We start from the raw sequence: 24,443 nt of genomic DNA on the forward strand, positions 1-24,443 counted from the left end.
TACGTTCTGCAGTTTATTCCAGAGAGTCATGAGTCCCTGGTGCAAACCCCTTCAGCAACTTATTTTACAGTTCTTTTTTTCATTTAAAAAAATGTGCTCTGCTTCCTTGGTGGAGGGAGAGAGGTTGGTACCTTGGAGGGGCTGGGTTTGCTGTGCCCCTGTGCCCACCGCGCTGCCTACCCGCAGGGCTTCCAGCAGAAGTTCACCTTCCACAGCAAGGAGATCGTGGCCATCAGCTGTTCCTGGTGCAAGCAGGCGGTGAGCATCCTGCCTCCACCCCCACCCGTCCACGGCCCTCGGGCTGGGCTGCCGCTGGGCCCTGGGCTCTCAGCTCGGCCTAGCTCAGTCTTTCTGTCCCTCTCCTCTAGTACCACAGCAAGGTGTCATGCTTCATGCTGCAGCAGATAGAGGAGCCATGCTCGCTGGGGGTCCACGCAGCGGTGCTCGTCCCGCCCACCTGGATCCTCCGGGCCCGGAGGCCCCAGGTAAGTCCTGCCTGCAGCTGGGAACCTCCCCCTTGGGGTCTGCCAGCCACCCCAACCTTCCCACCTTGCCACCAACACCCCTGCCTCTGTTGTAGAATACCCTCAAGGCAAGCAAAAAGAAAAAGAGAGCATCCTTCAAGAGGAAATCCAGCAAGAAAGGGCCTGAGGTTAGTCCTGGGCTGGACAGGCAATTGGGGAGGGGAGGCAGGTCTGTTTCTCAGGACACCAAGGCCCCTGGGGCCGGTGCTACCAGCCCTGCCCCCAGTGGGTCAGTTTGGGGGCACAGAGGGGGCAGGAGGTTAGAGCTGGGTGTCCCTTGTGACCAGGCCAGGGGTGATGTCTGAGGATGGGCAGAGCCGGTAGACTGTAACCAGGGGAATCGCCGAAGATGGGGGAGGGTCCCCCTCCAGGGCAGGAAAGAGCCTGAGGGTCTCTGTGTCTCCAGGAGGGCCGCTGGAGACCCTTCATCATCAGGCCCACCCCATCCCCCCTCATGAAGCCCTTGCTGGTGTTTGTGAACCCCAAGAGTGGGGGCAATCAGGTAGGCACAACCTCCTTCGCCCTTGAGAGCTTTGGGGGAGGGGCTGGGCTCAAGGCCACCTCCCAGCAGCTCTTCCAGGCTCCCTCTCGGGCTTCGCCCCTTCCCTCTGTCCCGGGATCCCGAGTCTTATCTGAGTCCACAAGACACCCCTTCGGGCCTGTTTCCACAGCCGCGCTCCTCTCCCCCCGCGTTCCCCAGCTCTGCCTGCCCCTTCCCATGCCCACCCCTCGGGCTCTCGGTCCCCACAGGGTGCCAAGATCATCCAGTCCTTCCTCTGGTATCTCAACCCCCGACAAGTCTTTGACCTGAGCCAGGGAGGACCCAAGGAGGCGTAAGTACCTGCCAAGAGGGTGGCAGAAGGGCCTGGCACAGTTCCCGGGCAAGCCCCCGACCCCGTCCCTGTCTTCCCCTGGCCCCAGGCTGGAGATGTATCGCAGAGTCCATAACCTGCGGATCCTGGCCTGCGGGGGGGACGGCACGGTGAGTTCCCACGGGCTGCAGGCTGACCGGAGGCCTGGGCCCCGCTGCGCCTCGACCTGACCCCGCCCCCGCCGGGCCTTGACCTGACCCCCTCCGCCTGGCCCCGACCCGGCCCCTTGTGCTCTGCCCTCCTGCAGGTGGGCTGGATTCTCTCCACCCTGGACCAGCTGCGCTTAAAGCCGCCACCCCCTGTGGCCATCCTACCTCTGGGCACTGGCAACGACTTGGCCCGTACCCTCAACTGGGGCGGGGTGAGAGTCCATGGGAGTGGGGGCTGGGGGCTGGGCAGCAGGAGTGTCGCTGCGGGAGGGGCTCAGTCCCTGCTTCCCCACACCAGGGCTACACCGATGAGCCTGTCTCAAAGATCCTGTCCCACGTGGAGGAGGGAAACGTGGTGCGGCTTGACCGCTGGGACCTCTGCGCCGAGCCCCACCCCGAGGCGGGGGCTGAGGAGCGGGATGAGGGCGCCACTGACAGGGTCAGCCGGGGCAGGGCTGGGCGGGGCCAGGGAGCTGGGCCCAGGGCCTCTCCCCCCGAGTCCCTAGGCTCCCACAGACCTGGGCCAGGCCCCCTTCCCTGCTCGCTAGTCCTGGGACCTTGGACAAGTCTTTTCATGTCCAAAGCTTTGGCTTCTTCATCTGTACGAGAGGAGGAATAGTACTTACTTCTCAACATAGATTTGCTTTATTTAGCCCTCAGCAGACATTTGGTGAGTGCCTCCTCCTTGCCAGGCACTGTCCTAAGTAGTGCAAGACCGGCCCCTGCCCTCCTGGGCTCTGGCACCGTGGCGTGCCAGGAGGATCAGTGTTGTGGAGGAAAATAAAGCGGCTGAGAGAGTACCAGTGAGGACGGGGGCAGTGGTCTTGTGCCCCGAGCACTTAGGGAGACCCCCTGGGAACCACGAGGGCAGAGCAGAGCAGAGCCTGATGTGAAGGGCAGCGAGCAGGGGAAGGCCTCTCCGTGGTGTGGACTTTTAACTGGGGAGAAAGGCCGGTGGGCTGGGCGGGGCCCCGGGTGTGGGGAAGGGCCCGTGAGGCCCGGCCCTCACCTGGGCCCCTTGACCTTGCTGCAGCTGCCCCTGGACGTCTTCAACAACTACTTCAGTCTGGGCTTTGATGCCCATGTCACCCTGGAGTTCCACGAGTCCCGAGGTGGGCAGCGTCCTCTGAGAAGGCCTTGGGCTGCCGGGGAGGGAGGGGGAGGGAGGGGCACAGGTGCCGTGAGGAGGGTCAGACCTTGCCCCAGCCAGTGACAGGCAGTCACCCCGGCGTCCCGCCCCGGCCGGGAAGCCCCTGTGCCCGGGGTCTGACTGTCCTTGGCCCGTCTCTACCTAGAGGCCAACCCAGAGAAGTTCAACAGCCGCTTTCGGAACAAGATGTTCTATGCTGGGGTGAGTCTGGTCCTGCTGGCACCCCCCTGCCCCCTGGTCTCCATCCCCCCCCCGCTCCCTGTGTCTTCCAGGCCACAGGACCCCTGCCCAGGCGGGGGTGAGTGAAAATCACTGCCAGCAGAGGGTGACGCCTCTGTCTCCCACAGACAGCCTTCTCCGACTTCCTGATGGGCAGCTCCAAGGACTTGGCCAAGCATATCCGGGTGGTGGTGAGCTGGGCGAGCTGGCAGGCAGGGTGGGGGGCCCAGCAGGGTGGGGGGCACCTCTGCATGTCTGCCTCCCCCCCCTCCCCCATTCTTGCCTCCAGTGTGACGGGACAGATCTGACCCCAAAGATTCAGGACCTGAAGCCCCAGTGCATTGTTTTCCTGAACATCCCCAGGTGAGGAGGGGAGGCTGGGGGCCCACTGCCTCTGTCCTTCCCGGCCGCCCTCTGAGCACCGCTGCCCCGCCCCCAGGTACTGCGCGGGCACCATGCCCTGGGGCCACCCTGGGGAGCACCACGACTTTGAGCCCCAGCGGCATGATGATGGCTACCTCGAGGTCATTGGCTTCACCATGACCTCCCTGGTGAGCGGGGGGTCCTGGGGCCCGCTGGGAGCTGGGGGGGGCTCGTCCTCACCTCCATTCTCTGATGCGGGCTCACTGTCGCCACCCCTCTGGCGGGAGTCACCTGGCTGTCTGGTTCAGGTCTTGCTCTCACCTCCCCTTTCTGTTCAGGCTCATCTCCCCGGTGGGAGGGGACACAGCTTCTGGTCTCTGGGGAGGTGGCCTCCTTGCCTCTGTTTGGGGCTCACCCTCTCCTCGGACAGGGGCTGCCCCCTCCTGCCTGAGGGACTCCCCTGTCGGGAGGCCAGAGCTGATGGAGCAATGGAGCTCAGCGCCCCGACCCACGCTTCCTCTGCCTGCAGGCGGCGCTGCAGGTGGGCGGGCATGGCGAGCGGTTGACGCAGTGCCGGGAGGTGCTGCTCACCACGTCCAAGGCCATTCCCGTGCAGGTAGACGGCGAGCCCTGCAAGCTCGCCGCCTCCCGCATCCGCATCGCCCTGCGCAACCAGGCCACCATGGTGCAGAAGGCCAAGCGGCGGAGCGCCGCCCCCCTGCGCAGCGAGTACGGCCCCCATGAGCCCCGAGCCCCGGTCTGCGCAAGGGGGCGGTGCCCTGCCCCGGCTGCTGGGCGGGCGGCGGGCTGTCTCGGGCGGGTGGGCTGGGTGCTGACGCCGTCCTGCGGCCCCTCCCCGCAGCCAGCAGCCGGTGCCCGAGCAGCTGCGCGTCCGGGTGAGCAGAGTCAGCATGCAGGACTACGAGGCCCTGCACTACGACAAGGAGCAGCTCAAGGAGGCTTGTGAGCGCGCGGCGGGGCAGGGAGGCGGGGCCAGCGGGCGCTGCGCCCCAGGGGCGGGGCGGAGGGTGCAGCCAGCCGCCGACCCTGCTCTGTCCTGCAGCCGTGCCTCTGGGCACTGTGGTGGTCCCAGGGGACAGCGACCTAGAGCTCTGCCGCGCCCACATCGAGAGGCTCCAGCAGGTAAGGGGTGCAGGAGGCCCCCAGGTTTTGGTCTCTCCAGCCTACATGGGTTGTACTCAGGGGCCACCTCTGTGCCTGTCCCACCTGCTCCAAGCTCCTGTCTCTCCCAGCCTCGGCTCCATGCACACTCCTCTCTCGGTAGGAGCCTGATGGTGCTGGAGCCAAGTCCCCAACATGCCAGAAACTGTCCCCCAAGTGGTGCTTCCTCGATGGTGAGTCCTCCCTGAAGGGTCAGCTTCTGGCAGTCCCAGGCTGTGTGCTCTGGCCTCCCTTCTCCTCACCAGCTCCCTGTCTCCCCAGCAACCACTGCCAGCCGCTTCTACAGGATTGACCGGGCCCAGGTGAGCCCTCCCAGCCTGCCCCTCCACACGCAGCTGGCCTCCGGGCTCCTCCCGTCCCATACTGCAGTCACACATTGGCTCTGCCCCCAGTTGGGCCTGACCTTGTCCCATACTGCAGTCACACACTGGCTCTGCCCCCAATTGGGCCTGACCTTGCCCTCGAACCTGGGGTGTGCTGGGATATCCCCATGGGGAGAGGAGCCCGTGGACCAGAGATGACCTGCTGGGTGGCTGGGAGGGCTTGGAGCTCAGGGGTGACGTAGGGAGACAGAGGATAGAGCGAGCACTTCTGGCCTAGGCCTGCCCCTCTGCAGAAAGGCTCAGGGGCGGCTTGGGTGGGTGGGAATGGAGAGGAAGTGAGTCCGGAGCTGAGGAGGGCTGGGCAGGGCCACCCGCCTGCTGCTTCCCTTTTGTGTCATGCTCCACAGCAGGAGGTCAGCTGGCGTGGCTGCCCCTGAGGCCCCACCCTCGGGTACTCAGGAGGCCCCCAGCCTCGGCCTTGACCCAGCCCTCCCACCCCAGGAACACCTCAACTACGTGACGGAGATTGCCCAGGACGAGATTTACATCCTAGACCCCGAGCTGCTGGGGGCCTCGGCCCGGCCTGACCTCCCAACCCCCACGTCCCCTCTGCCTCCCTCCCCCTGCTCCCCCATGCCCCGGTGAGTCCTGATACCCTGTCTCAGCCACCCCTGGCTTTCAGTGCATCTATGTGCCAGTGACTCCTGAGCTCCTGAGTCCCTGAGGCTCAGGCTGGCTGCCTGGTGACTAACTGGCACCAAACTGAACCTGGCCCATCCGGCCAGGGAGCCTGCCCTAGGGAAGCGGCCCCACCCTCAGCCCTGTTGCCGCAGACCTGGCCCCATCCCGGCTTTCTGTCTTGTCCCACCACTGCACCTAACCTGCTTTCAGCAAATCTAGCCAGCTTCTGGCCCTGGCGTGAGCACCTCTCTCCACCCCACCCCACGGCCACCACAGTCTCCTCCAACTGTCGTCCTCCCTGTGTTCATTCTCCACCTGCAGCCTGAGGCATACTGGAGACGCAAACCAGTCCAGGCCACGTCCCAGTTTAGCCTCTTCTCTGTCAGCAGTCCCTGGGCCAGCCCTCGGCCCCACCACCACAGCCCAGCCCACTCACTGTGGGTTCTTCCAGGCTGCTAGGCCGCCTGCCTCAGGACCTTGTCCTTGCTGTTTCCTCTACCTAAAGCACTCCTCCCCGCACTTCACGGAGCTTACCCCCTTTGTTCAAACCTCAGCTTGGCTGCTCCTCTTGAGACTTTTTTTCCTGAGACCTCCCATCCAGAGCTGCCCACCACCACCAGCCACTTGGTCCCTCAGAGCCCCCCACCATGTCCTCAGACCCTCCCTGCTGTCCTGGTGCTCATTCACGTTTTCTCTGTGCGCCGGAACACGCCCCGTGGGCCCAGAGTCCACCTGGCTGGTTCACTGCTGCTCCCCGCCCACCCCCCCTCGGTGCCGGGATGCGAGCTTGGCCTGCAGGGGCTCTCAGGACCGGAAGAGTGCTGGGGCCCAGCCGGGGCGCTGCAGGGCGGCGGGTCGGCCTGGGCCCTGTCACATCTCATCCTGCTCCGTTTGCAGGTTGCTGCCAGGGGACGCTGCACCCCCTAAAGGTGAGGCCTCCCCCTTCAGAGTCTCCTCCGTTTTCCCTAGTCATAGAGTGAGGCTTGGTGGGCTGGGGAGAGGCGGGTCCCTGCCGTGTCCACATGGCCGCACTTAGGAGCCAGCAGGCACTCCTTGCTGTCCAGCCTGGCCCACCGTGTGCTCGCCCACTAGCACAGGCCTCCAGCCCAGAGGTAAAGGGCAGATGTTCTGTGCAGGTGAAGAGCTGATTGAGGCTGCCAAGAGGAACGACACCTGCAAGGTATCACCCAGGGCTCGCTCCCCTGCTTCTCCTTGGCAGCCCCTTAGGGGTAGAGAGTGGGGCCCTGGGGGGTCTGGGAGCTGGCCTGGCACTGAGAAAGGAGGGAGACTTGCTGTGAACCCCATGGACTTAGGCTTGGCTGTCAGTGCTCCTGGAGTGAAACCAGGCACAGTGGGGTGGACGAAGCCCCACTGTCTGTCCCCTGACATTCCAGAAAGTCCCCCAGAGGCTCCTAGGGAGGGTGTGGGTGAGTGTGCTTGTGTCAGAGTGCCTGGGAGAGTTGGGGGCTATTTCTGTGGCTGGAAGGAGGGTGGCTCTAGGGAGCTGCAGCCTGGCTCTGGCCTGCCCTCAGCTGCAGGAGCTGCACCGCGCTGGGGGTGACCTCCTGCACCGGGACGAGCGCTGTCGCACGCTCCTGCACCACGCGGTCAGCACCGGCAGCAAGGATGTGGTGCGCTACCTGCTGGACCATGGTGAGCCTTGTCTGGGGCCCAGGGTTCAGGGCCAAGGCCAGGGGAGAGGAGACTGCCAGGCCTCTGACCTCCCCTCCCCTCCCCCCAGCCCCTCCAGAGATCCTTGACGCCGTGGAGGAAAAGTGAGTATCTGGGCAGCGGAGGACCCGGTCACCCTCCGGTGGGGCCCATCAGGACCCACATAGCCGTCTTGGCCACGCATGCAACCCCTGCCCCCTGACACTGGGCCCCGGGCGAGGCTCCGCCCTTTCTGACAGGCCTCAAGAGAGGGATGGGAGGGCCCAGAGGATGCGAGGGGCCCTCAGCCAGCCTGTGCACCCGCAGTGGGGAGACGTGTCTGCACCAGGCGGCGGCCCTGGGCCAGCGCACCCTCTGCCACTACCTCGTGGAGGCTGGCGCCTCGCTCATGAAGGCCGACCAGCAGGTGAGCTGGAAGCTGCCCCCAGCCCACCCTGTCTGGACCCTGGAAACCCGAGCCAGGGGGAGGTTCCCCCCCTGGGCAGGGAAATTGCCCCTGCCCCTGCTCCCTGCCCCCTGCCCAGAGCTGATGCAGCCTCTCCCCATCCAGGGGGACACTCCCCGGCAGCGGGCTGAGAAGGCTCAGGACACGGAGCTGGCGGCCTACCTGGAGAAGCGGCAGCACTACCAGATGATCCAGCGGGAGGACCAGGAGACGGCTGTGTAGATGCGGGCCGCGGGAGGGTGCCACATTCCGGATGGCCACGGGGACCCGGACACCGGGGAAGGACCCCGTGCTGCACCCGGAGGAGCCGCCTGAACTAGGGCTGGACTCTGAGAAGCTAAGGGGTGTCTTCCGCGCTCCCCCCCGGCTTCCCCCCCCCCCCACCCATTCCAAGGCCTCAGCCTGAGCAGGAGGCTCAGGGAGGAATAGGACATTGCACTGGCCTGGGCAGGCTTTCTCTGGGCTGGGTTGGGCTGGGCGGGGGTGGGGGCCCAGCTAGGCCCAGGCTCACCCTGCCACAGCAGGCGTCCAGGCTTCCTCTCTGGAGCTTCCAGGCCAGGGGCCCTGGGCTGCCCGATGGCCGAGGTGGTCTCAGGAAGAGCTCCCTAACGCCCCTAGTCTCGGGTGCCCAGCCCCCTCTCCGGCCCTGACCCGATGCGCCCCCTCCTGCCGCCCGGAAACCCAAGGCCCGCTGCGTTTGCCTGCCCGCTGCCCTGCTTGGCACCCACCCTTGACCCTCCCCTGTATCCCGTGGTTTCATCCAGGACCGTGGCCGGGCGGGGGCGGGGCTCCCGGTGACTTGTTTACCGCTGGGTGCGGCTCAGTAAAGTGGATGAGTTTTTCCTTTCTGCTTTTCTTTTCGGGGCGAGGTCTTCAAGGACCAGCGGGATCCGCGTGGCTGTCCTTGGGTTGGGAGTGGGCGCCGCCGACGCAACTCCTTTTCTGGAGAGGGGGCTAGTCCCCTTTGGGGATGGGGTCCTAGGGCCTGCCCAAGACCCGACCTGTGCGCGCAGCCTCGGGGAGGAGCTGCTTCCCTCCGCTTCCCGCGGCCACCTTAACAATGACGGAGAGGCGGGGCGAAGGCCATGTGCCGGCGGCCTGAAGCGCGGCCCCCTCGGCCTCAGGGTTTCCGCTACTGCGGGGCCGGGTGGCCTGAGACGGGGGGCAGCGGCCAGGCGCGGGTCTGGAGCTTCTCGAGCCGCGGACGGTTCTCGCAGGTCCAGGTTTTACCAAATCCAGGCCTCGGGCGCCTCCTTCCCTGGCCCTCCGCCTCGCGCGCCCCCGCCCACCACGTGCGTTCTCTCCGCGCCCCTCGCCCCTGAACACAGCGGCTCCTCCAAGCCCGGGGAGAGCGCGGCCCGGCGTCCAGCAGGGAGCCCGAGGAGGGCGAGGGCCGGGCCGGGTGCCGGGAGAACACGGGGGGCGGGCAGGGGCGCGGGCAGGCGCGGGGGCGGGGACGCCGTGGTCGGGGGCGGTGCGGTCTGAGGGGAGGGGGCGGGGCGGGTCCGTCCGCGGTGGGCGGGAGGCAGGGAGGGGGCGGGGGCCCATGTGACCGGCTCAGACCGGTTCTGGAAACAAAAGGGGCCGCGGCGACCGGAGCGGGACTGGCGGGCGCGGGAGGAGCGAAGCGGCGCGGGCAGCGAGCGAGTGAGCGCGCGGGAACCGGGGGGCGCGCGGCGGTCTTGGCCCCTGGCTCGCGCGGCCGCTGCCGACGTGGGGGCCGGCGGCGGGGTGGGGGTCTGAGCTGCCCTCTGGGCTTGAGGCACCCCCCGGGAAGCTCCCGGCCTGTGCGCCCCGGCGTCCGGGGCTGGCGGCGAGCCCGCGGGGCCTGGAGAACCCGGCCGCTGGGGCTGGGCTGCGCGCGCGGACCCCAGTGGGGACGGAGCTGAGGGTCTGACCCGCGCTCTCGCCCCAGGATGCAGCACCGAGGCGTCCTCCTCGCCCTCCTCGCCCTCCTCGCCCTGCTGGCGCTCACCTCCGCGGAGGCCAAGAAGAAAGGTGATGTGGGGGGCGGGGCGGGGTGGAGGAGGCCGGGGCCCTCGGGCCGGCCGCCTGGGTTACGAAGCCCCCAAAAGGGGGTCCTCGAGTGAGTCTCCCCGGTCTCGGGTCCTGAACCTCGTTCCCGCGCAGACAAGGTGAGGAAGGGCGGCCCCGGCAGCGAGTGCGAGGAGTGGAGTTGGGGGCCCTGCACCCCCAGCAGCAAGGACTGCGGCGTGGGGTTCCGCGAGGGCGCCTGCGGGGCCCAGGCTCAGCGCATCCGGTGCAGAGTGCCGTGCAACTGGAAGAAGGAGTTCGGAGGTGAGGCGGGCAGGAGAGGGGGCAGGCTGGGAGGGAGGCGGGGCGCCCGCCCCTGACTCCAGGCGCTCTCCCCCAGCCGACTGCAAATACAAGTTCGAGAGCTGGGGGTCGTGTGACGGGGGCACCGGCACCAAAACCCGTCAGGGCACCCTGAAGAAGGCGCGGTACAATGCCCAGTGCCAGGAGACCATCCGGGTGACCAAGCCCTGTACCCCCAAGACCAAAGCCAAGGCCAAAGGTCAGCGAAGGGGGTTGGGGGAGGCAGCGGCTAAGCCTGGAGGTTTGAGTTCTGGCCCTTGGGAGTGACTTTTTGACACCTCTGGGCACAGTTCCTCCACCTTTAAGGGAGTCTCGGGGATGGGGCACGCACGAGGGGGCAGCTCACAGAAGACGCTCGGGAAGGCAAACGCCTCTGGCCAAGTGGTGGCAACTCCTGCTGTTCCTATTGGCGCACTCAGCTTGGGAGCCAGGGAAATGGTCCCAGTCGGGCTAGGCTTTGTCCTCTGTCCAGCGGGAGGAAGAGTGGGCAGCATGGAGGGCGCACAGCCTGGCCTGGTGCCCAGAGGAGTCCCAGGTTGTCTCCCCCACCCCCACCCGGCCCTTGGCTCACCTGCTCACTGCAGAGCAGGAGTGAATCTACCCGCTTCTCAGATGGGGAAACCGAGGCTTTTATTCAGGGCTGAGGGTTTGCTCCTGACCGGAACTCAGGTGAAAATGGAGGTGGGGGGCTGGGGCTGGGGCTGGCCACCAGGATGCTGGCTGCCCTGTGCCACTGGGTCAACTGAGCCCCAGCCATTAGGGGCTGGACTTTCGTCCTTCTCCCAGGTGTGTGCACATGTGGACGAGGCTGTCTATGGGGTCGCCCCTACCTTGCTAACACAGTATTTCTTTCTTGTTTTACAGCCAAGAAAGGGAAGGGAAAGGACTAGAGGGCAAGCCTGTCGCCAAGGAGCCCCGGGCCAGCCCTTTCCCTCCTGCAGACCCACCAGTGCCTTTTCCTTATGCAGCAGCCCCCGCCTTGCCCCTGTCTCTCCCCCACCCCACCCCTGGCACCCAGCGTGGGAGGAACGTGGGATTCTGGAAACTTGCACCTCCCCCCAAAGAGATTTCATTCTTTCTCCCACTTTATTCTCGCCCCCAATGATGCAGTCACTAAGACACAAATAAAATAAACTGTTTTTTTTTCCCCCAATAAAAGCTTTTTGTTTCCCCCTTTAATATATAAAAACCCTTTCCCAGGTTTGCTGTGGAAGTTTGGGGAGAAAGACAAGGCTGAAGGGGCAGTTGGCTGTAAGGGGCTTGGGGCTTGGGGCTTGGTGAGTGCTCCCCAGAGCCGTGGAAAAGCAGGGCGTTTATGAAAATTTCCAGGGGCCCCTAAAAGCCCTGCCCCTTCCCGTCCTCACCCTCCAAGTCTCCTCAAGTGCCGCTGGGCCTCCCCAGGGCCACAGCAGGGCTGGAGGGTGGGAGCCGGGCCTCGCTTAGCCTCCCTTGGTCCCGCCCCCTGCTCGGTGGGGAAGGGGAGCCTTGGCCCCCTGCCACTCCAGTCCCCTTTCGGCATCCCTTCCGACCCAGGCGTCCCTTGCCTTGCCGGGGAGGAGCTGCCCACACTGCCCCACCCTGACAGCGGGTGACTTGCCGCAGGCCCTCACCTGGGCCAGGGAAGCTCAGGAGAAGGCAGAGCGCTCCTGAAGCAGCCTGGGGCCTGCAGAGGTGGGCCCGGCCTGAGCAGGGGCCCCGCGGTGGGAGGGGCGCTCCCGTACACGCCCAGCAGCCTGAGCAGGCCGTGGCTGCGTGCAGCGGAGACTCCGACCCTGCAGTGGGGTTTGTGCAGAGGGGGCTGAGCCTACATGCGCCGGGGGTGTGGGGAGTGGGGGCAGAAAGCACCAATTACAGCAGAATGGGGGACCTCACCCTTCTCCCCCTTTCCAGGCCTCCCTTCCCCAGGACTCCCGAGGGGCGGGGCTGGCATCCTAGGCCTCAGATGGCCCTGGGTTCTCCATTCTTCTGGCTGCGCTGAAGGTGGGTCCCAGGGGGGCAGGTGCCCGGCAGGCACCCGGAGGCAGGGCCACAGAGCTGGGCCAGCTGCTGCCCTGCAACGCCCTGGGGCGGGCAGCTGGTCTCCGAGTGCGGCCAGAGCCTCCGCCTGAGCCTCACAGGGCCCTTGGGAGCTCGTCCTCCTCTTCGGCAAACGTGGACGTGGAGAGGTGCCCTCAGGGGTGTTCCCCGTCGCAGGCGAGCCCTGGGGTCTGCCGGCGCCCGCGCCCGTGACCGCGCCTCCCGCGGCCCCCGCGCTGTCTACCTGGCGGCGCCGACGTTGCGGTACTGGCAGAGCAGCAGGTGCCTGAAGGTCTTTTTGAAGGTGGCGTTGCACAGCGCGTAGCAGGCGGGGTTGATGGTGCTGTTGACGTAGCACAGCCAGTAGCCGATGGACCAGACCGTGTCGGGGACGCAGCTCCGGCAGAAGGTGTTCACCAGGACCATGACGTTGTAGGGCGTCCAGGTGAGGATGAAGGCCAGCAGGATGGCGAAGATGGTCCGTGTCACCTTGCGCTCCCGCGCCGCCATCTGCCGCTTCTTGCGCACCTGGTTGCGGGCGATGCTGGCGAACCTGCGGGCTCCGTGGGCGGACGGGCGCGCGCCGGCGGGCGTGGCGGGCACGATCTCGATGGCCGTCACGCACTCGTGGCCCGTCTGCTTCGTCACGATCTGGATCTTGGACCATTTGGAGGCTGGGCCGAGGGCCCGGGGCTGCGGGCCGGGTGCGGGTGCGTCCGCAGTCGACAGCTCCGTGGGCGGCCTCTCCTTGGTGTTCTGCGTGGCGCTGCCGGAGCTGGAGTCGTTGGGCGCGTCCTGCCCGGGCCCCGGGCGCGGCGGCGGCAGCAGGGCGGGCGGGGGCGCCTCCTCCTGGCGGCCGTTGCGCAACTCCTCCCGGGTGGCCTCCCCCGGCGGGGGCTTCTTCCCGCTCGGCTTCACCAGGGGGCCCTTCAGGAAGGCCAGGGTCTTGGCCTTCTTCTCCTTGGGGCCCTCGGGCCGGTGCTTGTGGACGCGGCTGCGGCTGGCCAGGGAGATGTGCACGTACAGCACCGTCATGGTGACCACGGGCAGGTAGAAGGCCGCGATGGCGGTGCCGAGGGTCACGGCCGGGTTGGACAGGAACTGGATGAAGCACTGGTTGTCCGGCACCGTCCGCTTGCCCACCACGAACTGCCAGAACAGGATGGCGGGTGCCCAGAGCACGAAGGACAGGACCCAGGCGGCGGCGATCATGAGGCCTGCCATCTTGGTGGTGCGGCGGGCCGGATAGGACAGCGGCTTGGTGACGCAGAAGTAGCGGTCGAAGCTGATGATGAGCAGGTTCATGACGGAGGCGTTGCTCACCACGTAGTCCAGGGCCAGCCACAGGTCGCAGACCACGGCGCCCAGCGGCCAGTAGCCCTTGACGATGTACACGGTGTAGAGGTTCATGGAGAACGCGCCAATGATGAGGTCGGCGCACGCCAGGCTGAACAGGAAGTAGTTGTTGACCGTCTGCAGCTGCCTGTTCACCTTGATGGATGCCATCACCAGGACGTTGCCCACAACGGTCACCAGGCTCAGCGAGCCTGTCACCGCCGCGATGAACACCATCTCCACCGTCTCGTAGCGGCCATGGGGCGATGCCACCAGGCGCACGGACTGGTTGCCTGAGCTGCTGTTGACGGGGGTGACGTTCGCCATCGGGCGGCCCGGGGCGCACGGGGCCTGGAGGAGGCGGGGGAGAGAAGGGGTGAGCGGCTGCAGCACCCGCGGGGCCATCGGGGCATCCGCTGGTGTCCAGGCAGGCAGGGAGCATCGGCCCGCAGGACCTCAGGGGGCTCTGGCCCAGCCGGTCACTCCCCACTCGCCTGCTCATCCCACGCGCACTGGGCGCCAGCTGTGGGCTGAGCACTGTCCCGGGGGCTGTGGTGATGGTGGCAGACGGGGGGACCCTGACCCCTCTTGTGGGACTTAACAGTCCAGTTGAGAGAGGCGGGAGAAGGTGGCCAAATGTGCTAGAAAGAAAGTAAGGCCGGGTGATGGCATCGGGAAGGAGACAGGGGACAGGCTGGATGATCCCCACAGCGTGGTGAGGGAAGGCTGGCCCAGGAGGCGCCCAGGAGAGGACGAGGAGCAGCCGAAGGGACAGCCGGGGAGCCTGGCCTGGGCAAGGGCAGAGGCAGCAGCAAAGGCCCCTGGGAGGCAAGGACAGAACACGGGAGAAGGTGGGGCCCAGGAAGGGAGGGGGCAGCGGGGAGGCGTGTGGCTCAAGAAGTCAGCCTGAAGGCCCTGGCCACACGTGTTCCCGCAGGGTCTGCAACTCTCCAGTCCCCGCACAGGCACCGGGGACAAAGGCAGTCGTTCCTAAGAACCCAGATTCGCAGTTAGCATTCACTGTCGACGAGGTACCGGTCTGCATTTCTTAATAAATCTAAACACATCTAATTCTCACAATCCATGAAGTAGATGCTGTGATTTTAAAATATTTATAATATTAAATATAATACCTACAATATTTATAGATGAGGAAACTGAGGCAGAGAGATATTACATAACCTGATCAAGGGGCCACACCTCTGTGTCTCTACATTGCTAACTGGGCATGGGGGGTGAGGGGCAGAGGGAGACCCAGCGAGCTCCGGGAGCCAGGGATGGGACTGGGGCCAGGGAAGCGAGGAGGCGGCACGGAGCTGGGAATGAGGGTCAGGCAGAGCTTGGGGGGACCTACCACTGCAGTATTTGCCCCAGGCCCCCAGCCCTCCCAGCCCCAGGCAGGGGAGTGGGGGGGGGGCGTGCTGGGGGAGCTGGCGTCTCTGGCTGCTGGGGCTGAGACCCACGAGCCCCCCGAGGCCTCAGGGGCCCATGACCGAGGAAGGACACCCAAGGCTGCCTAGGGGTCAGCTCAGGTGAGACCTGGGGACTGGGAGCCCAAGCGGACAGAGGGAAGAGGGGCTGCCGCAGGGGAGCCCTGGCCCAGCCTGGAGGTGTCTCCTGCCCCCCATCAGCACTCAGGGCCCCTCCCCTGAGCCTGCCCGCCCCCCAGGCTCCTCCTCAGCCTCCCCTCTTCCTCTCCCATACATGTGAGGGGCCCACGCCCAGGGCGCCGCGCCAGCCCAGCCTCCTTCACACCCGCCAACGCGCGCTCCATTACGCACACACACGCACATGCCCAGCCCAGCCCCGCCAGCCCAGCAGCGCCTGGTCGTGTGCGCGCGCGTGTGTGTGCGTGTGTAAGGGTGAGGGGGTGGCAGCGGGGCGAGGCGGACGGAGCACCTGCCCTGCAGCCTGGGCTCCAATGCCAGCAGGATGCAGTGTGTGCCCAAGACCAGACACCTCCTCGCCTTCCGGTGCCTCTTTCTCATTCGCAAAATAGGGAGCATGCCTGTCCTGAGACAGCCTCCAGGGCAGCCCCGGGGCTCTGCACTTCAGCTCCAGGTCAGGTGTGCCAGGGTGATCCCCAAAGCTGGCTTCTGACTCCACTCTGCCCTCCTGGCCTGGTAGACTAAGCTTGTCTGTACCAACCAAACCTTTGTGAACAGGAGAGGCTCAGAGGGGCGCTGTCACTCCAAGGTCATGGGATGAGCCAAGGACAAAGACCAGTCTCCACGCCTCCCGGGTTTCCGGCAGCCCCTTCAGCCCTGCGAGCCTGGGAATGCAAACTCGGACATCACGCTCTTAGCTGTGAGGCCCACCCAGGCGAGCACAGGGCAGGCAGTGTGGTCCCGAGGAAACACTCCCCTTAACCCTCCCAAGCGGGGACAAGCACAGGGCTGAAAGTGTCACATAGGAAAACAGGATAGTTCTCGTTTATGGAGTGTTCACTCTGAGTCAGGAATCCCTCTGAGCTCTGTGTACAGACATCTGCCTTCATCCCTACAGCAACCTGAGAAGGTAGGTACTAGTAGTCTCCTCACCTGTTATTAACTAGCCCAGTCTCACCCAGTTTGTAAGTAGGGCCGGGAACATGTTTAGTACCCAGGGGCTGGGTGCTTTACCCCACCGGGCTATTGCTTAGAGCTGATTACGAGCCTCTGCGCCCGGCTCAAAGCCACACAACGCGGGGGCTGTCAGGTGGCCTGGGGAGGGCCTGGCTCATTCCCTGCGCTGCCCGGGCCGCTGTTCTAGACCGGGCCAGAGCTCTTCCTGAGCCTCCTGGCTCTCCTGCGCCAAGGCAAACGAGCAGCCCGCGGGCTCTAGACGGGCACCTGGTCCTCTGGGCACCTGCCAGCTACAGCCCGGGAGAAGCAATGGGCCGCCCGCCGCCTCCAGCCATCTTTCTGGACCCCTGCAGGGTCACAGGCACATTCCGCGTCCAGCCACCGCGGCGCGCGTCCCGTGAATCCCGCCCAGGGACCTGAGCTGCGCGCACCGCTAGGTGGCAATGTCGACCCCGGTGCCGGCTCCGGACCTAGAACCCGCGCCCGTCGTTCGCCACCGGCCCAGTTTCAACACTCGCGTGCGCACAGAGGAGCTCCCGGCACGGTTTCCGGGCAGGGTCGTGGGGCGCCCTCATCAGGCCCCGCCGGGGGTCTCAGGGAGCTGCCCTCGAGTCCGCTGCAGGGTTCACCGGTGGGCAAGTTTAGGGATCCCGAACTCCACCGGGCACCCGGCGAGGGGTGCGTGGGCGGGAACACTACTGCAGGGTGTGTGTGTGTGTGTGATTACGGGGGAGCGCGAGTAGTTGCTAGTAGCTGCGTGCATGTGCCTGTGCGCGCGCACGGAAACGCCTGGGTTCCAGTGCGCCCGTGCGCGCGCTAGCATGCCCGCGCCATGTGTACACGTGCCCTATGCATGCCTGCGCGTGCCGGGGGGTTGTGGCTGTGGACGCACACGGCTCGGGTGTCTCTACCTGTGGACTGGTGGACACGAGCAAATGGGGTGCCGGCGCCGTGCCCCGTGGCGGGGAAACAGCCAAGACGAGCCTTAGGTGGAGGCCTGGGCGCAGAGAGAGTCGTGGCAGGAGCCGAGGTCCGGGTCACGCCCGGTGCGTGGGTGGAGACGGGGCGCACACAGGACCAGGCCATCCTACTGTCGGGCTGCGCCGGGACCCGCATGACCTTGGGGCATCGTCTTAGCCCGGCGCCCTGGGGTGCCCGCGTTCACAGCCCTGCCGCGCGAGGTCCTGGCCCTGGATGGGCTCCTGTCGAGGGGTCGCTCCCACAGCCGCCCGCCCTGGCCTTGGGGGGCCACCGGACGCAGTGCAGCGCGGCCCCGTCCCACGGCGCGTTATCCGTAAAGGGCACCCGGGCTCCCGGCAGCAGAGCGCCAACAACACACCTGGACCGGGAAGGCCGGGCCGCGCGTGGGTCAGACGAGTCTACGATTCGACCCCTCCTCAGTCCTCACTCGGTCCCCGGCGGCAGAGCAGCCGTCTGGCCGGCGCGGTGGGCATGGGTGCCCGGCTTCTGGAGCCCTGGGCTGGGGAGGGCCTCGAGGGCCGGGCTGGGGGCACTCCGGGGCCGCCCGAGGTAGCTCCCGGTCTCATCGGTTGATGGGGCCCTGGCTCTCCAGTGCCCTGCCCCGCACCCAGCCCCTAGTGCGTAGCTCCTGCAGCCTCCGGGGGTGGGCAACGAGCTGCCCGGGTCCTCGCGGCCTCTGGCCCGGACGAAACTGAGGCGGGTGCCCCAGGCGCCGTGGGGTGGGTTGGGGCGCGGGTCCTCGTTCTTAGGAGTTCATATTCCGGGGCTGGGGCAGGCTGTGGTCCCTGGATCTATCTGTCCCTGGGGCGGGAGGGGAGATCAGGAATTCAGGGGACCTAGAGGGAGCGCGGAGAATTCGGATTCAGCACCGGTATGGCACCGACGCTTCCGCCTCAGGGCGCCGGGGCTTCGCGTTGGGTCTCTTCGGCTTGGCTTGAAGCCTGGCCCACCGTGGGGATGGCCTGGAGCGGGTGCTCAAGGTCGCTCCTGGGGGACCCCAGGACGGGAGTAGCCCGGCAGGGCCGGGGGGCCGGGGTGGGTGGGAAGGGAGACCCGGCGGGAAAAAGGCTGTTTGGGCTCCAGCGCCCGGCACCCCGCGGAGCTGCCAGTGGGAGGGCTGGAGTGCGGGGTCCCGCCCCCGACGGCTGCCCCTGGCTCGCTGGAGCCTGGGTGGGCTCCCTCCCGACTTCCGAAGCGCCCATTCTTTCCCAGAGGCGCACCTGGAGAAGCCTCCGAGAGACCCAGGCCTTTCTGTCCGCGGAGACCCCGCCCCGGCCCGTGCAGCGCCCAGCAGCCGCTCTCCTCGGAAGAAGCCCTGGGCCCTGTCCCGGGAGGACCCAGCTCCCGGGGGCCTCGGAGGGTCCCTGGGCCCTGCGCCCCCATCGAGCCCCCCGCCCCCGCGCCGCTGCGGATTCACTTACCCGCCGCCTCCGCCCCGCTCCCCTCGCACCGGACAGACGGCGGGACAGACGCGCGGCCCGAGGGGCCGGCGGGCGGGGCGGGCGGCCGGGTGCCGGCCGGGGGCGGGGACGGGGTGCCGAGGGGCGGCCCCTGCTCCGCCCGCAGCTCCGGGCGCTGTGGCTCCGACTCGCGCTCACGCTCGCACTTTTCCCCGAGCCGCGTGATGTCACGGGGAAGCAGCCAATCGTGGTGGGGCCGCCGCCGCCCCGGCCCGGCACCCAGCGGCGCGCACAGCCCGCGGCGGCGGAGACCCGGCGGCTCGCGCCCCTTCCGGCCCGGCCCGCAGCCCCCCGCCCAGGCACGCTGGGGGCGGCGCCCACGGCCGCCAGGCTGCGCAGCGGGCTCTGCCCTCCGGGGAGGGGTTGCCTGCGTTGCCATGGGGACGCGGCGCCCCCTCGCGGGCTGGGGCGGCGCCGGCAGCCCCGTCTGGCAGTCACCGCGCGCCGGGCCCGGAGGGCTCCTTCCCTCCTCAACCCCCACGTGGCTCGCGGCTTGACCCCAAAGGGAGGCTGGGAGCGGGGCGGCGCCGGGGCCCGCCGGGGCAGAGGGCCACAGTTCCCAGCCTCTGGGCCCGTGAGAGCCGCCGGGCAACTGGGGGCGAGCGCCGCCGTCGGGGCTCGAGAGGAGGCGGCGCGCGGCGCGCTCAGAGCATCCCCCCGGCAGCGCCAGGCAGGAGACACCGCCCACGCAGTCACCGCCCCGAGGGCGACTCACCGCTGCCCGCGAGGGAAAGCCGGAGCCCAAGGTCACCTCGGGGGGCCGGGACGAGGCCGCAGAGGGCGCGCGCCTGGCTCCGAGGACCCCAGGGACAGCACCGGCCCGAGTCGCGGAAGTTGGGGCTCTGCAGCGCGCGGCGCCGATGGCGGGCGCTTCAGCACCTCGGAGAGCTCCGCCCGGCCCGGGCCGCAGCCTGCGCCAGCCCCCGCCGCCTGCCTCGCTCGCAAGGGGCCTTAACGGGGGTTGGCCAGTGCGCCCCTCCGCGCTCGGGCCCCGAGGCCCATCACCCCGAACTCTGCGCGCAAACAACCGATTAACCTTAGGACGGCTGGTTCCTCCTCTTGGGAAAAACAACTCAAGTCCCGCCCGTCCTCCGCCTCCTCCGTGGGCCGGGCGGGGGGCTGCGGGGCGAAGCGGGAGGAGCAGGAGGCGGAGACGGGGCGGCAGCGGGGAGGCTGCAGGAACTGTCAGAAGGGGAGGGGAGCGAGTGCAGCGGCCGCGCCGCGGGGCTCCCGCCCGTGACGTGCGGGTTCTCCGGGCTGGAGGCGAGTCGGTGCGGGCTCCCGAGGGCGAGCCAGAGTTGGGGACTTCAGGCTGGAGTTCGCATTCTGAGCCAGAGCGAGAAGCCATCGTCCCTTATAGGAATGACCCCTTATAGGAACGACCTGATCTTCAGGGATCCTCACAACCACCGGGCAAAGAAATGCTGTTGTTCTTGCCCTCATTTCACAGATGAGGGAACAGGTTCATCTGCTACATGTGACCAATAGATGACAGTACTGCACTTGTTCTGCTTTGCCACATCCCTTCTAGGGTCCAGCAGAGGCTGCTCCTGTGGGAGTGGAAGGGTCTTTGTGTGGGCTGGTGGAGGTGGGGGCAGGGGGAGGCCAGAGCCTTACAATGCACAGGTTGGCAAACAAGAAGGGGAGGCCACAGCAATCAGAGCAGCCAGGCAAAGCTGCTCATTTCTTCACAATTCCTGCTTTGCAGTGGGGTCTCCACCCCCCACTGCCATAACCCTCAGCAGAACCGCGGAGAGCTGAGCTTGGTACCAGGGCACCTGGCTTAGCCCCTCCTTTGCCTCTGGTCTGGCCAGACCTACAGAACTTTTGTGAACTGATTTCTTCATCTCCATATGGGTTCGATGTCTGCCAGGCTGTCCCCACAATCTTGCTGTGACATGGAGGAGGCCCTGCAAAAGGCCTCCCATTAGAGAGACACTCCACCAAGTGAGGGCTATCTAAGGAAAGGGGTTGGTGTGGGAACAGGAAGGCGCCGACAGGGGTGTCCAGTAGGTGGGGATTGGGTCCATTGGCCAGGGAGGGCAGAGGTAAGGCCAAGCAGGACAGAATCTGGGCCGCCTCATCTGCAAGACTACTTCATCTTCTTTTCCCCAAAGCAACAGTGCCAATCAGGGTCCTGCCATTTCTCCCACCTGGTCTGTCTTCCTTTCATACAAAAAAAAGAAAGAAAAATCAGTGGCTGAGGTGTATATTCTGTAATCATGCTACCTGGGTTCAAGCCGTGGCCCTAACACTTAGTTGTGTGATCTGGGAGTAGCATGAGTACCCACCTCCAGGGGCTTTTGTCATGAGGATTAAGAGAGGGATACATAGGTCCTTGTCACATGGCTTACACTCAATAAATGAATAGTCCCACGGTCAGACCAAGGAATTCTTCCTCTCTGGTGGGGGGAGGAGGCAGGGAGGTGAGAATGTGGTGCAGGACAGGGATTCTCCTTCCATCCCACATGCCCAGTTCAAATCCCACACCTCCTCAAAGAAGCCTGCGCCAACCAGCCCAGTTCTCTCTGAGCTCAAAGAGTTTGCGATTAGAGCTGGGAGTAACTATAAGAGGCTGCATAGTCCAAGCCCTGCATTCCACAAGGAAGGAAACTGAAACACAGAAAAGGCAAGTGGCTTGTCCAAGGACATACAGCCAGCTGATGTGTTTTCTTGTCAAGACCACTATAATACATTTTTTCCTAGAAAATTCTAGTGTCCCTAACACTTCACACTTTTTGTATTACTTGCATGACCATATAATTTTTTTGTTTTGTCTTTGTTGGGGCAAAACAAACAATTCTGCATGCCCCATAGTGTCTGGTACAGAGCTAAGCAAACAAAAGATGCTCAAGTAGTTGTTGCTAGCAAAAACACCTGAGGTTGCTGATTTTCCTTCATACCTCAGCAAGAGTTGGGCAAATATTCTCTCATTTTCTAGTTGTTTGAAACCTGAAATGGTCCAGGTCCATGGACAGAGCAAGCCCTTCAGCCAATAGATGAGGATGCAAAGTAAAGGGAGGCCTGAGTGGCCAGCAAATGGCAACTTAGTGGAGATACCTGCAGACAGAAGCAAGCTCCCTGTCCACTGCCTGGACACCCCTTTTAAGGGCAGTTACCCAGGGATGGAGGAGACCCAGTGTTTGACCAGAGAGTGACCTCTTCACTCCCAGCTTGTACTCTTGGGTAGGAAACAGAGTAAGTGACCTTCCGTCCTTCCTACCCATCCACCCACCACCGCCAAGTCACCCGATCCTTAGCAGGCCTTCGGACGCAGGAGTGGTGGCGCACAGAGAAGCAGTGTGAAGCAGGTGGTGGTCCTTCCTGCTTGGCTCTAGCAGAGGGGTCGGTCAGGGTGCCCCATCTAGGACAGCAGCACCAGAACCAGTGCCTGGGTGAGCCTGAGTCTCAGCTCAGCACTCTCATACCTCAATCACCATGCCCTCCCTCCCTTACCCTCCATGGAAACAAAGAGAGGAGCCTGGTGAGGGGCATATCATCATTTTAATGATGTAGATCTTTGGTGTTTCCCTCATTAGCAGTCAGACTATCCCCTCTCCTCCCACCACAATGTTTCTATGATGAGTTACAAATAGAAAGGAAATCACATTTTCATACTAAAAACAAAATAATCAGAGCCTTGATTCTGCCACTAGGAACTACACGTACAGTTCAAGATTCCACATGCAACACCTTAAATCACAGACCAAGACCTCACATTCTGACCTGGAGTCTCATCTCCTCCCCTAGCCATGGGTGGGTTATGGCCTAGGCTCAGCTAACACTGACACCCACAGGTGTCACTCTGAGGGCCTTGTGAGGAGAGTGGAGCTTGGTGGACAGGCCCTGGGGGTGGGCCAGCCTACACCCCCCACTCCTGAGTGAGGGCCTGCCCACCATCCCTTGACCCCATCCTGTATCAGGCAAGCAGGCTGTCCCTGTCACCCACGGAGGTCCCCCATTAGTAAATACAGGAAGTCCCAGTCCTCAGTAATCTGGGAGGCCCTGCCTAACCCGACTGTGATCTCTGTGGAGTGAGACAAAGTCTGGAGCTCTGGAAGGCTCGGAGGAGGTGGTCTGTAGCCAGACCATTCCTCCTGCCTTGGGGCTCCTGGTGGCTCTGCCCATGCAACAGGTGGATAGGGCAAAGCCACCCCATTAGCCTGTCCAGGATGCCTTGGCCCCCATCTGGAAGACAGTTGACCCTTCTGCGGCCCACCCTGCCCAGGACTGAGTCCCCTGAGCCCATGTTTCTAGGAGAAAGTGGGGGGGGGGGGTGGTTCATGGCAGATACCCACTTGCTTCTCAGTTCACACTGAGCCCAGCACTGTGGCTTTCCCGGGCTTCAGGTCCTGGAAGGTTCTAGCCCCCCAAGGCAAACCTTGCCCTTTTCCCTGCCTCCTGCTCCTCTCAACCCCACCCTCTTACTCCTCCTTTTCTCTGACACAACCAGCAGCTCTTCAGCATGTACAGTTCCCAGTCAGCTGTGAGGCCCAGTCTCTGCTCAGAGGTTCGAGGGGAGGTTCCAGTGCACGCATCTGCCTCTACCTATTCCGTGGCTCCCCACTGGGCCCTGCTTCGCTGCTGCCGTTGCCAGCAGGAAGGTGGGTGTTACTGCTCAGGTCGCAGTGCAGGGTTGGTCCCTCAGTGCTGGGAAGGGAAACAGGAGAGGAAGGGGGCATGGCTGGTTGGGGTGGCTCCCGCCCAGGGGTACCAGGCTGGTCCCAGGAGGCTGTCCGGAGGCTTAGGCCTCGCTCTGCTAGATGCCCAGGCTCTGGGAGCAGTCCCCGAGAGGTGGAGGGCTGAGGCGAGCAGGTGCGGGCGGCCCCGGACTCAGTGCCCGTCTGAGAGCCACGGTGAATGCGGTGGCTGACGATGATGCTGTTGCCGAAGCCCCCCATGGAGGCCATGGTGGTGCTCTGCTCCCGCTGCACCACAGCCGTCATGCCCCCCTCGGCCAGGAGCCTCTGGATCCTGCTGAGGGCATCTTCTCCACCTGCACTGTACTCTGAGCTTTCACCTGGAAGGCAGGAAGCACAAGAGAGAGAATAAGCTGGTGGCCAGGGCCTCTGCATCAGGCCAGCAACCATGGGTAGGAATTGAGGCCTCTAGGCTAAAAGCAGGACCAAGAAGGGGTCAACTCTTACTCTGAAAATCAATCAGAGACTTGAAAGCTAGATGATCAAAATTCTTCCTGTTTTATAGGTGGGAAAGCTGAGGCTTATGAGGCACCTCAGCTGGTGAAGGCAGGGCCGGGACAAGAAGGCAGGGGGTGGGCTTTATTAGCCCTCTTGGCCTAGGCTGTCTAGTCCCCATAGGGTGGCTGAGGAGGCCCACACAGCCTGCTTGCTCTGCCCTCTCCCTATCTTGGGTAACCGGGAAGACACAGTCCTAGGCTGAAAAGAAAGAGGGCACCCTATAGGGAGCTTGTCCCAGAGGCAAGCGGGCTGCTCTGCTTCACTTGAGCACGTCCTTTCTCCTCAGGGCTGCCTTCTTTGTGAGCCGGAGCCCTCAGTGTGCCCTCGGGCCTGGCACCCAGCAGGAACGCAGCCGATGCTGCCCACTGTGACCGAGGTGGGCCTGCAGCATGGAGCTCTGTCCCGAGGCCCTTCCCTCCTACATGCTGCACTGGAGGATTATGACCCAGCTACCAAGGCTGGACCTGCTCAACTACCGATTTGTTTCCTTTGGTTATTTGCTGGTCAGTTTGGGATTCTTCAGTTTGGGGAATTCGATGGTGATAAGTTTTTTTCTTTTCTTGGGTATTGTTGTAAACAGCTACTTTATAAAACTGTCTTTGCTCCTTCCCCGTCCAATCCTTTTCTCCACTTGCCTCGTTAGAGCTGATTTCATAACTCAGCATGTCTATGTCCCCATCAGACCTCTCTCCTTCCTCATTACTAGTTAGTTTCAGGCTCCAGATCTTGGTAAAACATTTCTCCTCAGCACTAAGCAGTGAGGGCTCAGTCTGGGCCTCTGCTTATGTCTTGCTTACTTTTCTCCAAACCTCTGGTCAACTCTGGCACTGCCCCACTCACTTACTGTCCCTCAAGTCAGCTGCCCTTACACACTCTCCCCTTGGCAAGCTCAGCTCCAGCTCCCGACACAAAAGGAAAGAAGACACCTGAAGGGCAATCAAGGTACTGGGTCAAGCTTGTCTTCCCTCAGGGG

The 24,443-nt window shown here is 64.6% G+C and overlaps 4 protein-coding genes across 23 annotated transcripts in view; 2 read left to right on the forward strand and 2 right to left on the reverse strand.

Moving 5' to 3' along the window:
* DGKZ (diacylglycerol kinase zeta) overlaps window positions 1–8,422 on the forward strand; it is a 42,662-nt gene extending 34,240 nt beyond the window's left edge. For 10 of the 11 annotated variants that reach the window (XM_077114552.1, XM_077114553.1, XM_077114554.1 and 7 more), the window contains 25 exons: window positions 187–258; window positions 369–485; window positions 581–652; window positions 931–1,026; window positions 1,275–1,357; window positions 1,446–1,506; window positions 1,644–1,757; window positions 1,844–1,984; window positions 2,579–2,657; window positions 2,841–2,896; window positions 3,043–3,105; window positions 3,204–3,277; window positions 3,354–3,465; window positions 3,807–4,006; window positions 4,140–4,240; window positions 4,341–4,420; window positions 4,563–4,632; window positions 4,721–4,761; window positions 5,284–5,423; window positions 6,361–6,392; window positions 6,600–6,643; window positions 6,996–7,116; window positions 7,205–7,238; window positions 7,441–7,540; window positions 7,685–8,422. In XM_077114552.1, the coding sequence (XP_076970667.1) occupies window positions 187–258; window positions 369–485; window positions 581–652; window positions 931–1,026; window positions 1,275–1,357; window positions 1,446–1,506; window positions 1,644–1,757; window positions 1,844–1,984; window positions 2,579–2,657; window positions 2,841–2,896; window positions 3,043–3,105; window positions 3,204–3,277; window positions 3,354–3,465; window positions 3,807–4,006; window positions 4,140–4,240; window positions 4,341–4,420; window positions 4,563–4,632; window positions 4,721–4,761; window positions 5,284–5,423; window positions 6,361–6,392; window positions 6,600–6,643; window positions 6,996–7,116; window positions 7,205–7,238; window positions 7,441–7,540; window positions 7,685–7,801 (2,220 nt within the window). In that variant the 3' untranslated portion in view covers window positions 7,802–8,422. Of the gene's footprint in view, window positions 1–186; window positions 259–368; window positions 486–580; window positions 653–930; window positions 1,027–1,274; window positions 1,358–1,445; window positions 1,507–1,643; window positions 1,758–1,843; window positions 1,985–2,578; window positions 2,658–2,840; window positions 2,897–3,042; window positions 3,106–3,203; window positions 3,278–3,353; window positions 3,466–3,806; window positions 4,007–4,139; window positions 4,241–4,340; window positions 4,421–4,562; window positions 4,633–4,720; window positions 4,762–5,283; window positions 5,424–6,360; window positions 6,393–6,599; window positions 6,644–6,995; window positions 7,117–7,204; window positions 7,239–7,373; window positions 7,541–7,684 lie in introns of all 11 variants that reach the window. The other variant, XM_077114546.1, reaches the window with a different exon arrangement.
* Window positions 8,423–9,440: 1,018 nt separating this feature from the next.
* Window positions 9,441–11,481, forward strand: MDK (midkine). The gene is made up of 4 exons (XM_077112300.1): window positions 9,441–9,577; window positions 9,710–9,877; window positions 9,954–10,115; window positions 10,781–11,481. Exons 1-4 carry the CDS (start codon window positions 9,496–9,498, stop codon window positions 10,804–10,806), a joined length of 438 nt encoding a protein of 145 aa, XP_076968415.1. The 5' UTR covers window positions 9,441–9,495; the 3' UTR covers window positions 10,807–11,481.
* Window positions 11,482–12,155: 674 nt separating this feature from the next.
* CHRM4 (cholinergic receptor muscarinic 4) lies at window positions 12,156–13,594 on the reverse strand. Its single transcript, XM_077112301.1, has one exon. The coding sequence runs from the start codon at window positions 13,592–13,594 to the stop codon at window positions 12,173–12,175; it is 1,422 nt and encodes a 473-aa protein (XP_076968416.1). The 3' UTR covers window positions 12,156–12,172.
* An 8,043-nt stretch (window positions 13,595–21,637) lies between these two features.
* AMBRA1 (autophagy and beclin 1 regulator 1) overlaps window positions 21,638–24,443 on the reverse strand; it is a 226,276-nt gene continuing 223,470 nt past the window's right edge. For 4 of the 10 annotated variants that reach the window (XM_077114560.1, XM_077114559.1, XM_077114557.1 and 1 more), the window contains one exon: window positions 21,655–23,292. In XM_077114560.1, coding sequence (XP_076970675.1) covers window positions 22,817–23,292 — 476 coding nt within the window. In that variant the 3' untranslated portion in view covers window positions 21,655–22,816. Of the gene's footprint in view, window positions 23,293–24,443 lie in introns of all 10 variants that reach the window. The other 6 variants (XM_077114566.1, XM_077114564.1, XM_077114562.1 and 3 more) reach the window with 5 other exon arrangements.

The sequence above is a fragment of the Tamandua tetradactyla genome, chromosome 8 (genome assembly GCF_023851605.1).
Source record: "Tamandua tetradactyla isolate mTamTet1 chromosome 8, mTamTet1.pri, whole genome shotgun sequence".
Lineage (NCBI taxonomy): Eukaryota > Metazoa > Chordata > Mammalia > Pilosa > Myrmecophagidae > Tamandua > Tamandua tetradactyla.

Coding starts and splice junctions, on each gene's coding strand:
- CHRM4 (XM_077112301.1), bottom strand. CDS start 13,594: ATGGCGAACGTCACCCCCGTCAACAGCAGCTCAGGCAACCAGTCCGTG.
- MDK (XM_077112300.1), top strand. CDS start 9,496: ATGCAGCACCGAGGCGTCCTCCTCGCCCTCCTCGCCCTCCTCGCCCTG. Junction 9,878..9,953: donor CTGGAAGAAGGAGTTCGGAG/GTGAGGCGGGCA, acceptor GCTCTCCCCCAG/CCGACTGCAAATACAAGTTC. Junction 10,116..10,780: donor GACCAAAGCCAAGGCCAAAG/GTCAGCGAAGGG, acceptor CTTGTTTTACAG/CCAAGAAAGGGAAGGGAAAG.